This window comes from Sapajus apella, unplaced genomic scaffold (assembly GCF_009761245.1).
Source record: "Sapajus apella isolate SASKATOON/1434 unplaced genomic scaffold, GSC_monkey_1.0 scaffold58, whole genome shotgun sequence".
Taxonomy (NCBI): Eukaryota; Metazoa; Chordata; class Mammalia; order Primates; family Cebidae; genus Sapajus; species Sapajus apella.
In genome coordinates, this window is record NW_022436998.1 from 2,706,087 (window position 1) to 2,719,669 (window position 13,583).

Consider the following 13,583-nt stretch of genomic DNA (forward strand, 5'->3'; position numbering starts at 1 on the left):
CCTGTGTCATCGATACAATACTGCAGATGTGATGAAGTATGACTTCCGAGACTAAGTCATAAAAGGCATTGAGGCCTTGGTCTTGCTGTTTTGCTTGTTAATTTGATCACTTGCTCTGGGAAAGCCAAGTGCCGTGCCATGAGGATACCCCAGCAGCCCTCTGGAGAGAATCACGTGGCAGGGTACTGCAGCCTCCAGCTAACAGCCAAATGAATGAGCCATCTTGGAAACAGACCCTCCAGCCTCAAGACTTCGGATGACGGCAACCTGGCCCACATCTCAACTGCAACTTTATGAGAGACTCTGAAACAGACCCACTCAGCTAAGCCACTTTTGATCAAGCCCTCTAAAAAGTCTCCAAAGATCGAAGAGCCAAGAAGTCGCAAACTGGCCACCAGCAGGGCCACAGTCAAGCTTTATTTTGACTGCTGCAAAGTTTTTAAAAAGGCAATTAGCCACCAACATCTAAAAATCAGGATATTCCCATTACATACTCCTTATGGAAGCCTGGATTTTTAGCACTTCCTGAAACACTGAAGGAGTTTCAAACTGAGGTTTTCATTCCCACAGGTCAAGAAGAGGTCAGCCCTGAGCAGCAACTGCCCACTTTAGAGGGAACCTGAGTTCCCCACATCAGGAGCACGCCCACCATATCCTACCATCGCTCCACCTGGCCCACATTATTCGTTAGCATTACCTGCCAGCCCTCCAAAGTCCGTGAGCCTTGACTCACAGGTGAGAAGCTTTTTCACCGATGGTACTCAAAGCATGGTCCCCAGATCAACAGCATCAGCATCACCTGGGAACTTGCTAGAAGTGCAAATTCTTGGGTCAACCCAGAAACTCTGGAGTGGGCAATTATCTTTGTTTTAGCCAGCCCCCTAGATGATTCTGATGCCTCAGAAAGTCTGAGAACCCCTATTTCTCACAAGTAAGCTCCCTTGCCTTTAAAACCCATTGTCTGCTGTTTAGTAGAAGGAGCTCAAAAGATCTGAAAGTCCAGCTCTACCAATGTGAAGACCTCAGCCCCCACCCCCACCATAAATGCCAGCAGTTTGTACCTTCTGCCAGGCTTTTATCAAATCTTCTGAGGCCACAAAGCTCCAGGTTCTCACAGCGCCTCCCGGAGTCCACACACTCAGCAGTATCATGACAAATAAGAACGATTTGGTCTCAAATAGTCTGCTTACCTGCATTTTTTTCCTCACATGTATATAAGTAAACAATGCAGGCCAGGTGCAGTGGCTCATGCCTGTAATCCCAGCACTTTGAGAGGCCGAGGTGGGTGGATCACCTGAGGTCAGGGGTTTGAGACCAGCCTGACCAACATGGGGAAACCCCATCTCTACTAAAAATACAAAACTAGCTGGACGTGGTGGCGTGTGCCTGTAATCCCAGCTACTCAGGAGGCTGAGGCAGGAGAATTGCTTGAACCTGGGAGGCAGAGGTTGCCGTGAGCCGAGATTGTGCCATTGCACTCCAGCCTGGGCAACACGGGCAAAACTGTCTCAAAAAAATTTTAAAAATAGGTAAACAATACAGTTGATTAAAAACAAACAAAAAAAAAAAACAAAAACTGAGGGCAGGGTCAAGCCCTACAGTGTGCTGGGCACATCCTCTGTTGTAACCTGAGGTTTCTTCCAACCTCACTCAGGTTTCTCAGCTGTAAACTGAGGGGCCAGATGCTCTGTCCTCAAGCTCCCTTATGGCTCTAAAAGTCTGTGACATTAGCCAGGCATGGTGGCACATGCCTGTAATCCCAGCTACTCGGGAGGCTAAGGCAGGAGAATTGCTTGAACCCGGGAGGCGGAGGTTGTGGTGAGCCAAGTCATGCCATTGCACTCCAGCCCAGGTAACAAGAGCGAGCTCCATCTCAAAAAAAAAGGGAAAAAAATTAAAAGTCTGTCACTACCTGACATTAAATGAACTTTCTATTTCGGAATACTGAATGCCCCCATGTATCATTAAATAAGTAATTGTTATGTTGGACAATATGGCTGTACTTAATGAACCAGTCAAGAATTGATTCTGCTGAATTTAACAAATCTGTTTTGTCAAATATCTATTGTAACCAAAGCACCTGGTCCTCTTTTCACGATGCATTTAAGTGAACCCATTAGTGACTTCAGATAAAAATCTTGAAGTATCTCTGTCCTAAAGGCGTGAACAGGTTTCTAACTCCTCAATGTGCTAAGGACCTTTCAGCAATGGTAAGAAATCTTACAGTGTGGGGCAGCTTCTGTGCTGAGGATCCGTGGTCATGAGTATTGCAATATGGTGAGTCTCACCCAGAAAACCCGCCATGCAGTCCCAGCTAGGTCTTCATCCCTGTCCCAGGCTTCTAACTCCAGTTGACTCTACTTCAAAGGAAAGAAAGCTTGTTTGGCCAAATACCTGTGGAGCATTGGTTTCAGGAATGTGACGTGCTGTTAAACCACAGTCGTGTAAGCTTTTGGCCGCTGAGGTTTTTCAAGGATGAAAGTTTCACTTTTCAAAGAAAAATATGGCACCATGTAAGTTGGAGATACGTAAGGTAAATGGTGTCAATTGGCCCCAGGAAGCTTTTCTTCCAGAGAGCACCTACTATGTGTCTATTCCAGGAGGGGGAGGAGAGGTATGTGGAAATGGACTAAATGCATAAGACTAGAACAATGAGACACAGTTCCTGCCTTCGAGCACCTTTCAGGAGGTGGAGCTAAAGGACAGCTGGGATGGGCAGAGGACAATGTCAGTACATGGCATTGTGGGGCCTGGAGAGGACTGGGGAAGGTAGCCGGATGTGACCCCAGAGGCCAGGTCAAGCGAATGGTCAGCATGGGCAGGTTGGGGGAACTAGAGGTGGTTGGAGCAGACACAGGACCTGGAGCAGGAAACACCAAGGCACAGGGCAGGGGACAGGTCCCTGGGCAGTCAACACAGGGCACTTGGTGCCTTTCTGAGGTTGCATGTCTGGGCTCCTACCTCCACATCTGCCTCTGAGGTTTGGGAGAATGATCACCAGACTGCTGAATACTGCTGGAATAGGACATGGGGCTGTCCCATCTCCCCAGCCCGGGGCATTTCAAAGTGGGTATCTGAGGAACTGAATTAATACAGAATCACATTCTGGACATTCACAACTGTTTGATTTTGGAAGGGGGCTGGGGGATCATCTAACCCAATCTCACCCTCCTTTTCTTGATCTCTGTGACAGCTTAGGTATCCGGCTTCATATTTGATTGCCTCTGTGGACAGGGAGCTCACTCTCTCCCTCTCACAAGGTAACCTGTTTCATCACCAAAAGGCTGGAGTTGTCTCAGAAGTGTTCCTTATATGGCACTAGCCTCTCTTTCCTTCTACTTGACCCTCCTAAGCGCAGGCTCTGTCCCTCAGAACGGGTCTGAACCTGTGTTTACTCCAGAAGCCCTTTAACTGTCTAGAGCAGCGACCACAACCTCCCTAAACGCCCTTCTTCCTCCCTAGGTGCTTTTGTGCGGTGGTCCCTGCACTTGGCTGCTGTCATCTGAACGCTGACCAGTTTGCCAGCATTCTTTGGAAACTGTGCTTCCTGCTCCCTCAAAACTGAGAGCGATTTTCAAGGTAGAGTGAAAGCAACATAAGTCACACACGGGCAGTGTGGGGGCCACTGCTGAACACCTGGGCCGCTGACCCCACAGACCACCAAGGGCTGGCAGCTGCTTCAGGAACTAGAAGATGCACAGGTCAGCCCATCCTGGAGTGACCCCCTTCCAGAGGGGCCAGGCAGCCTTGACCAGGCCTGGTGTGGAGTACTTGCTAAGCCCTGGGTGGCTTGTAGCTTCTCACTGTCTGGGGTAAAAGCAAGCCCTGGGCCAGAGTCTTGGACACTGCAATTCGTGGACACTGGTGGGGAAAACCACCGGCCTCTGAACCTGGCATAGAAGGGAGAAGCCCGCCCCCTTGTGGATCTCTGGAGAGTTACACGGTGCAAAATACACGGAAACCGCAACAGACCAGGAGTCTGGGGGAGCAGCCACCTCCTCTCCCTGCTCCCATTTCACCAACCGCCTCTGAGGACCTGCAAGAGAACTGATCTGTGCTGTCACGGAGTAGGAGAGTAGTAGCAGGGGACATAAAAGGAAGCTAGGAAGCTGAGACCCCTGGATTATGTCTGGCAATAGTGGGTTAGAAAAAAAAAAAAGAAGAAAATGGCACCTGGAGGTCTTTCCGGGTGCTGCCACTCCCTGTGTGGCCCCAGGAAAACCACAGGCTCTCTCTGGGCCTCCAAGGACCTTTCTAGGTAAAGGCTTCAATCCCTCTGAATGCTGCAGCCTTGGGCTTTCACGTTTCGTTCCCAACAGTGGTCTGTTGTTGGTGGCACCACAGTCCTGATTGAAGAGAATAGGACATGGGAGGCAGCAAGGGCAAAGGGCATTGCACAAAGGGAAGCCAAGGGCACCAGTTTGGCCAGTCCAGTCCCCACCCTTGGCCCTGGACAGCACAGCAGCCCATCACTGCACCATGCTGCTGGGAGCCCAAAGAGTCATTTTCCAGAGTGAGTCCAAGAGGGGTCATGTCCCCTCCTTCCACAGTTTTGGCCAAATCTACATCATTTCTCCATCATGTGGATAGTAACCCAGAGGTGACTGTGCCATAAAACATGCTTGACCCAGAGAGATGTGACCCAGGCCTATTGTCCAAGACAGCAGCCTCGCTCCCACACTTCCAGACTGCATTTACTCTGCATGAAGCACATGATCAAAGATTGTGTTTTTAGCGTATTTTCAAGATAAATTCTTTGCTACTCTGTAACTGATCAGGATAATTGGGCTAAATCTTACCCTGGGAAACACAAACCAGAAGCGCTTTCCTCGAAGCTCCCCAGATTAAAAAATGAATGATATGTTAAGATGGCTCAGATTTCTGACTGCACTACACTCACAGAGAAACAGCCAGTAAGTCCATGAAGATAGTGTGTTAAAGGCCAGCTGTCCTCCAGAAGAATGAGAAGTATTAAAACTCTTTTAGGCCAGGCGCGGTGGCTCATGCCTATAATCCAAGCACTTTGGGAGGCCAACACAGATGGATCACTTGAGGTCAGGAGTTTGAGACCAGCCTGGCCAATGTGGTGAAACCCCATCTCTACTAAAAATACAAAAATTAGCCAGGCATGGTGGCACACACCTGTAGTCACAGCAACTAGGTGGCTGAGGCACAAGAATCACTTGAACCCAGAAGGTGGAAGTTGCAGTGAGCTGAGATTGCACCACTGTATTCCAGCCTGGGTGACAGGGTAAGACTGTCTCAAAACAAAAAACAAACAAACAAAAAAACACTCTTTTAAAATGAATTTGTGCTGGGAGCAGTGGCTCACGCCTGTAATCCTAGCACTCTGGAAGGCCAAGGTGGGTGGATCACCTGAGGTCAGGAGTTCAAGACCAGCCTGGCCAACATGGTGGATCCCCTGTCTCTACTAAAAATACAAAAATTAGCCAGGCATGGTGGTACTCACCTATAATCATAGCTACTCGGTAGGCTGAGGCAGGTGAATTGCTTGAACCCAGAAGGCAGAGGTTGCAGTGAGCCAAGATGGTACCGCTGTACTCCAGCCTGCGTGACAGGGCTAGACTCTGTTTCAATAAATACATAAATAAAATAAAAATGGCTTTGTCTAAATTATCTGAAATAATTATGCCCTCAGGCTAGCATGCTCCTAGCTGGAAATGTCCAGGACACATGTGCGAAATAGAAGAGTCATCTCTGCACACTTCAGTACACTAAAGCTTTGGCTGAAACTACAAAGCTTGCAATGTCTCATTTTTTTAAATGGCATTATAAGGCATCCTGAGTTATTACATAAATACCCTTTAAAATTCCAAGGAGTCCAACAACAAGAACAACACAAGTTCTACCTTAAAAACTACAGTCAGGTAGAACACATAACTCTAACTGTACACAGATCCCTTTTCAAACACCTATTTAGACCATCTGGTTTCTGCAGCATTGCCAAATTCTAAAATCGTAATGAAAAATGTAAAGTTTAAAACCTACAAGTCATCAGAGGTTCAGTGAGCAGATTGTGCCATTCCAAAACTGAAAATGTGCTTGCATAAGCAAGTCACCGGGGCTAACCTTTCTGGATTGAGAGTCTGGCCTTCAGTTCAGACCGTGGCTATGCCAGGGTCAGAAATGTGACAAAACTGTGCTTTCACAGAGGTTAGCCAAGGTTCACAGGGTCATGACTGGGCCATTTTATCAGTCATGTCAGGCTCACACCCTATTGCCTGGGATAGATAAAAACTTTATCTGTCAGTTTGCTAAATCTGCTCCTCCTGCCTCATTTTGAATAAAGAAAATCTGGGCTCAGCTTATCTAAACCAGAGACTTGCTTTTCCTAATACTGTTTCCATATGCAACTTCTAAGTGAAGGTGATGCACCAATGATTTCTGGTCTCATTTTAGTCAAGCACTGTCCATAACTGGACTGACTGGATTTGTCTTATCTAAGACCTTAACTTCAGAGAACAGTTCTGGCACTATTCGACAGCACAGATTTATTCTGTTTATTGCATGTTAGATGAGCTGGAGGGGTTATATTAGAATGACAGTTCTCAGTGTTACCTCTTCTGATTCATCTTTTCCTAAAGTAAAGCAACCCCCCCAAAATTTAAAATTAACTTGGATCAATTTTTCAAATAAGGAATCTAAATGACTATAGAAGAATTTACAGAGCTACATCTGGAATAACACACACAGACATATATTTTCTAATAACTATTAACAGAAAAAACAGCTAAAGATCTTCTCACAGAAAACAGATATGCACGGATGATAAATCAGCCCAGGTAGGCATTGTAAAATACGGTTCAATACACAAAGCACAAAAATATTAAACCGGTCAAATTTTACTTTATTTGGAAATGATACAAATTCATTATTTTAATATTTAAAGATTGGGGTAGTATAGTCAAAACACATAAATATTATAATATACATTTAGAAATTAAATATAAAGTCAACACGACACTCCATAAAAATTCATATGTACACTTCCGGTAAGTCTGAGGTTTGAGCATTCAAGCTCATTAGATTTCCCCATGGAAATGGATGAATCTTGCAGGGAGATTGTCCACAGGATACACGGTGGGACTGGTTTTCATTGTAGGAGGTCCATTTAGAAGCTGCCAGTCACAATGCCTGGCCAGCTCCACTGTAAATATTTTGAGAAGAATTTTTGCGAATTCTTTGCCTACACAGCTCCTAAGCCCTCCTCCAAAGGGAATAAAGCTGAACCTGGATGCATCCTCTGGGTGAGGCAGCATGAATCGGTCAGGATTAAATTCTTCCTTGTTGGTAAAGATCTCTGCCACATCATGAGTATCACAGATACTGTAGATAACATTCCAGCCCTTGGGAATCTGGTATCCCTGCAAAAGATGATGAAACCCCAAGGGCTGACAAACTGGAATTTAACTTTCAACAACAAAAAGCTGTCCCTTTCACAAATGATACCTTTGCAGGGAATTATGAGTTAAAAGCGAGGGAGAGGTAGAAAGAGAGAGAGGTGGGTCCAGGTTGCTGAGACAGGCTTCCATATAGGGCAGAACAATGATCAAAAGCATAAGACTCGCAGCCACAGCACAGGGAAGCAAGAGGACTTTTTAAACCACAACAAAAGGGAGGGAGAAGAGAATTTTCACTTACATTTAACTCAAAAGTCTTCAGAGCAACCCGAAACCCTCCTGGAACTGGAGGATTCAGTCGTAGGGTCTCCTTAATAACACACCCGATGTATTTAAGTTGTTCCAAAATTTCCATGTCCAACTTGTTGTCTTGATTGCTCTTGCAAAGTAAACCCTATCAAAACAGTCATACAGAGGTGAACAGTTATTTTGTGCTCCGATAAAATCAGCCCAGCAGACGTAAACAGGGCTTAAGTTGAGACTAAACCCAAAGGGCCCCATGATAGACTGGGAAGGGGAAACGGCAGCTAGTGACAATTTGCCTGCCCAAATCCACTATCTATTTACAATTCCAGGAGAATGCTGCTCACCAGTTAGAAGGGCCAAGCTTCTCCCTGAGCCCCCACCCCCAACCATCCACACTAATCAGCCATTCACACTGATCACACTATGCATACCCTTAGACACACAAATTCAAGAAGGTGGAACCTGTCTGAAAATCTCCACTGTTTGGCAAAAGGTGGAGGAGGGGTAGGAATACAAGGTCAAACCCTGCCCAAGTGGGATCACAGCTCAAGACTCCATCCTGTTTATTCACAAAGCTAATTCTCCCCTCTGGCCCACCCACCCCTTGGCCCTGCACTTTCAAAATACTCCCTGAAAGCAGCACACTGACTTCATCGCAAGTTGGCTAGGGAGCAGCTGAATTTTCTAAGCTAAGGACACCCCCAGCCCCTGTCTCCCTACCTTACTTTTCAGCTCTTCTCGAACTTTCTGGAGAACATGTGGATAGAGCCCCAGGTAAGTAATCAGAGATGTGGCTGCACTGGCTGTGGTTTCGTGTCCTCCGAAGAGGAGTTCTGTTGAAGATTGCTTTAGTGCCTAAGAATGGAGTGAGACCCACGTTTCACAAGTCTGCAAGCAGTTTGACAGAGGGAAGACTAGAAGGGCTAAACGTTTTACTGACAGAAAGTCAAGGAAAGCAGTATCTTTAAACAAAATGCAAAGTCCCTTTAGTTCAGCTAGAGCCGTAAGGCGAGTAGGACCCCACTCTATCGCAAACTCCTGAGTTAAAGTCTTAGTTTTATTAAAATAGCTAAGTTCTTTATTAAGATCTTTGCAAATTCCAACTTTCCCTTTGAAACCTGGAAAGGGTAGGGGACGCTCCCAGTTCCGCTGCAGCCCATTCTGCTGCAGCCCCTTCCGCAGCTCTCTCGACCCGGTGGCTCAGCCTTCGGGATGGCATCGCTGTAGTATGGGTGGGCCGCTCACTCCAGAAAGCTGGGCCCCAGGCCGATGCTTTGGGGGCCCCAGGAACCGCGCTTGGAAATCCAGGGGACAAACTCCGCAGTGCCTGGTCTGAAGCTGTCACTCACCTGCATGTCCAGCCGCTCTCCCCTCTCCCAAGAGTGCTCGATCAACAGCTGCAGCGCGTCTTTGCAGCCCGGGCTAGCCTCGGATGCCCGCAGTCCGCAGATCTTGGCGCGAATGTTCTGCTCGATGCGCGCGTGAATGAGGTTCCGCGCCTTCACGCCCTGAGCGCAGAGAGTGCGCGGCGGTAAGCAGACGCCCGGGTCCCGCGCCCCTCGTCCGCAGCCCGTTTGCCGTGCTTACCCGGTACAGCCCGCTGAAGGGCACGTCGATGGGCAGCGAGAAGAGATTTCGGGTCATTTCCTCGAAGGCCTCCACCAGCTGCTGCTCGGCGTCCCTGTCGCCCGCCAGCTGGGGTTCGCAGCCCAGTAGGATGCGCATGGCAATGCGGAACATGAGGCGCTTCACCTCGGGGTAGACCAGGAGGCCGCGCTCGCCACAGCTCAGCCACTGCTCCAGGCTGCTGCCCACTTCCTCGATGATCACCGGCACGTAGCACTCGAGTGCCTCGCGGCTGAAGGCCCGCATAATCACCTGAGCCCCAAGGAGGGGAGAGCGTTAAGACCCTCCATCCGCCCCTCTCGTCTCCCGCCGTCCCCTTCCAGACACCCCTAGTCCCGCCAGACACATGGCACTCTCCGGACTGGAAAAGCTAACCTGGAACTGGCAAAGGGTTCTAGCCCACCTCACGCGGCTAGCCCGCGCCCAGCATCCATCGGCCGGAATCCCGCTCACAAATGGGGTCCCCCTCCCTGTCCAAGCATCGCCCCCCGCCCCCACCTTCTTGCGCTGCTTGTGCGAGGAATCGTGCAGGTTGGAGAGGCAGCCAGATCCCAGAATGGTGCGCACTGACGCGGGCCAGTGGACCGACACCAACCGGTGCTCTCCGAGCAAGATGCGCCGTACATTGTCCGCGCCCATCACCCGCACCGTGGGCCGCCCGAACAGATGCGTCTTGTAGATGAAGCCGTATTTCCTGCGCTTCATCTGCAGGAACTTCCTCCGCTGTGGGAGGAAGGCCGAGGAGAGAGGCGAGCATGAGGGGGCGCCGGGGAGCGCCGCGCCTCCCGCCAGCCCTGCTCCTAGCCGCAGTCGCCTGCCTCCCGGGGGCTCCTGCACCGACTTCAGCAGAAGCCCAGAGCCGCGCCGGCCTCCGGGGAAGCGGCCTGTCCCGCCCCAGGCTCCCTTACCTGCAGCACCATCTGCAAGGTTTCCCCAAAGAAGGGGAAGCCCATAGTCCCAGGGGGCAAGGGGAGGGCACAACTGCGGTCGCGGCCGCTCACGCAGTACAGGTCCCAGAGCTTGATCGCAGCCAGGAAGAGCAGCAGCGGCAGCACGAAGGTGCAGAGCGCACTGGCCAGCAGCGCCGGGAGCCCCATGGCGCGCCGCGACCTCCTGCGCCACCTGCCGCCACCGCCAGCGCTCCAAACCCCGCGGCGCGGCGGCTTTATAGGCGGCCCAGGTTGCTGCCCACGTTACCTTGGTCAAATTAGTTCACCAAAAGTTCATCTTTAATTGCGGATTGGGCCCCTGGCTCCTCCCCCCGCGAGGCGCTGCCCAAAATCTTTAACCGTTTGTTCCGCGCTGAGGCAGAGGCGGCGTGGTGGCGGCTTCCCTCCGAGCGCGCCTCCCGGGGTGCGGGGCTAGGAGCTGCCCGCCTCCCCGCTCCAAGGTGTGCCGAGCTCCGAGGCGGCGATGGGGGAGGGCCGAGGCTCAGAGGAGCCGGAATTCCAAGCCCTAGCCTTCCCAGCGGTCTCTTTGGAATCCCTCCCACCCGGTCCCACCCGCTGCCCCGGCCCAAAGCAGCCTTCACTGGCTTTCCATTTCCAGGCGCTGCGTGGGCTCCCTTCCACCTGCTGAGAAAGCAAGGAAAAGTCCGTTCAGGAATCGTCCAGCTGCCTTCCCCTGCGGGTGGGGAAACTGAGGTCCAAAAGAGATGCATAAAGCAGGCCTCCCGACTTTTCCGAAGGATCGCACAGAAGAGCCCAGGGACTGAGTCCAAGAGAGAGCCGCGGGGCATCGGGCGCAATAGGCAGATCTGGGATCCCCAGCTTCCCAAGGGGGGCAGCACTCGCGAAGTCTTGGAAGGTCCTACTTCAGGATACAAGAAGGCATCAGGTCCCTCAGGTACCCAGGTGCTACTCTGCACAAGCCTCATCCCCGACTCTGGGGCACTTCGCCTAGGCAGTCGGCGCCCTGCTCTGAGATCCGAGCACAGCACCACCCCCGTCCCCCACTCCCATTCTGAGAGCTCTGCAGCTTGGGGCCTCAGCTGGGCAGCGGGGAAGGGGTCCTTAGCCCTGGCCGGGAGAGACGGAGAAAGAGGAAAAGGAGTCCTGGCTCCGAGGCCCGGCTCCATCTCTATTGCTCGTGACCTTGGGCAAGTCACCACACATCACATCACTGCCTGCTTCCTCCTCCTTAACAGGGAGGCGCTCATTCCCGACCTTTCTAAGCCTCGGGGCAGTGAGTTCCCAAAAGGGGGCTCCAGTTGCAACTATTCTTCCCAGCTCCAGGAACGGTAGGTTGTGCAACCTGGGTGGCCGGGACAGCGGGCACTGGAGTCCTCCTTCTCTCTCTCAAGTCCTACCCTTAGTAAAGTCACTGTCTTCACCCAGGTGAGAGTGTGCTCGGCCCGAAACTCAGGCTTTTGCCGACTCCCAGTAGGAGTGGTGAAGGAATCCGTACTGGGAAGTCTTCAGTACTTTGCCCAACTACAGTCACCTTCTACTGTAGCCAATGACGGGAGCTCGGACGCTGCGGGACGCGCACCTGTGCTCCCGGCTCTCCACCTGGCGGAGCCTCCCGGCTCGGGACTAGTCAGGGCCACACTGTCCCTGGGTTTGGGCGCTGAACGCACGAGCGGCGCCGAAAACGAAACAGAATGACGTGCGTTTGTTTAGAACTAACACTGGCTCTGGGAGAAGCCTGCCGCACGCCTTGAAGAGAGAGTCCCTTGGAGATGGAAAACTGCTCCTGAGAGCTTAAATGAGTTGCCCTTCTCGCGGTGGTCCCCAAACCCGGAGGTATCAGGAAATATCTGCCGAGGTCGTAGGGACCCGCACAATCCTGGCGACACTCCAAGCCGGAGTCGCTGCCACAGGGCATGTTTCGGGGGGATCAGCGTTTCCCCATAACCTGCCCAGCGTTTCAGAGGCTCTGGGCAGGGTTTCAGTCTCTGGCAAACGATTTGGTGGCTGTAAATACGGCGAGCCAACCTCTGGCCACCGCAGGAACCCGGGCCAATCGCGCTGGAGGTAATTCTCAGAAATTCCGGGTCCGCCCCTTTCTGGACAGCGCCTCCGGCCGGTGTGCAAAGCCTGCGAGCGGGGACATGACCTGGGGCCCATTCCCAATCCTCGGTCCTGACCCGCCTGTGACCCCTGTAGGCCGGACCGTGACATCCGAGTGATCTCTGCGGGGCCACCTAGCCAAGTTCAGCGCAAGCCGGGTCACAAGATGAGCTGGAAATTGCCGCAGGGATAAAAAACATTTTAATCTATCTGTCCATTGAGGCCGGCGGGGGCGTCAGACAGGAAAGGATTAAATGTGAGAGTGAACGATCATTAAAGAACATCTTGAAGGGGGGTAGGGCGGCGGGGGGGTCAATAAATTACCAGCCCAATAGGAACTTTGATCTAGGAACCTTGCCAAGCTTTCGTGGGTGGTGGTGGGTGGGGAGGGGGTTGGTTCACTGAAAAACAACTTGTTTCCAAGATGTTTACAAAACAGCCTCCCTATCGCTAAGGGGCAGGGGTGGGGAGTCCGGTTGTTTTGCTGGTGGGGAGGGGTGAGGGCGCTGGAGTCACAGCAAAGCAGGCCACCTCCACTTTTCTCCTTTCCGCCCCTCTTCCCATTTCCGAACTCAGGGTTTTATACCTGCTGAGGCACCCCTCCCCCAGGCCACTGCTGGCTGGGTCCTTCCCAAGTCAAATGTCACCTCCTGCAAGGTTCCCCCCACCCATCCAGCCTAATTTAGCCACAGACACTCTGTATCACAGGCCTGTTTTATTTCCATTACGGCGCTTATCACCGCTGGACATATTCTTACTTTTTTGTTTGCTAGTTTATATCTTGTCTGTTTCCCTCTGAGCATGTCAAGTACAGAGGGGCAGGAACCTCCTCAGCTCCTTCCCTAGAGAATCTGCAGCTACTAAGACAGGAGCTCAGCTATCCCTTGAAATTACTGAGCATGATGTACCCATGGAAAATTAAAATTGGAGCCACCCCCACAGAGGCTTAGAGTTAGTCCAGACCCCAGAGCAGGTCTACCAGGTCTTCTTGGAACCAGCTCGACTGGCCTTGCTTCTGAGGGTCCCCACCCCATTCTTCTCTCCTCTCTCGAAATCACATCAAACCGGAAGCCTGCATCCTTCTCCTCATCCAAACCCTGCTTCTCAGGCTAGGCTGTCCTCTGCATCCTCAAGAGTCCTCTTAGGGCAGGCTCATAGCCTGCCACCTTTGCTGCCCCTGGTGTCTGCCGAGCTCAGGGCCTGGCGCCAGGCTCTTGACTGGCGATGGGTGATGAATTGCCCTGTATGGGGGTTATGGCGGCGTCAGCCCAGGTCGGAA

The 13,583-nt window shown here is 51.5% G+C and overlaps 1 protein-coding gene across 1 annotated transcript; it reads right to left on the reverse strand.

Moving 5' to 3' along the window:
• Window positions 1-6,856: 6,856 nt before the first annotated feature.
• Window positions 6,857-10,482, reverse strand: LOC116528301 (cytochrome P450 26A1). Its single transcript, XM_032245516.1, has 7 exons — window positions 10,202-10,482; window positions 9,792-10,016; window positions 9,255-9,545; window positions 9,017-9,175; window positions 8,388-8,522; window positions 7,663-7,815; window positions 6,857-7,385 (listed from the first exon to the last, which is right to left on the reverse strand). The coding sequence occupies exons 1-7, from the start codon at window positions 10,388-10,390 to the stop codon at window positions 7,044-7,046; spliced, it is 1,494 nt and encodes a 497-aa protein (XP_032101407.1). The 5' UTR covers window positions 10,391-10,482; the 3' UTR covers window positions 6,857-7,043.
• Window positions 10,483-13,583: the final 3,101 nt, after the last annotated feature.

Excerpts from the sequence above, each read along its gene's own strand:
- LOC116528301 (XM_032245516.1), bottom strand. The coding sequence starts at position 10,390 with ATGGGGCTCCCGGCGCTGCTGGCCAGTGCGCTCTGCACCTTCGTGCTG. Across the intron at positions 7,816-8,387 it reads GAGAAGAGCTGAAAAGTAAG|GGTTTACTTTGCAAGAGCAA; the intron begins GTAGGGAGACAG and ends CTGTTTTGATAG. Across the intron at positions 7,386-7,662 it reads TGAAGACTTTTGAGTTAAAT|GGATACCAGATTCCCAAGGG; the intron begins GTAAGTGAAAAT and ends CATCTTTTGCAG.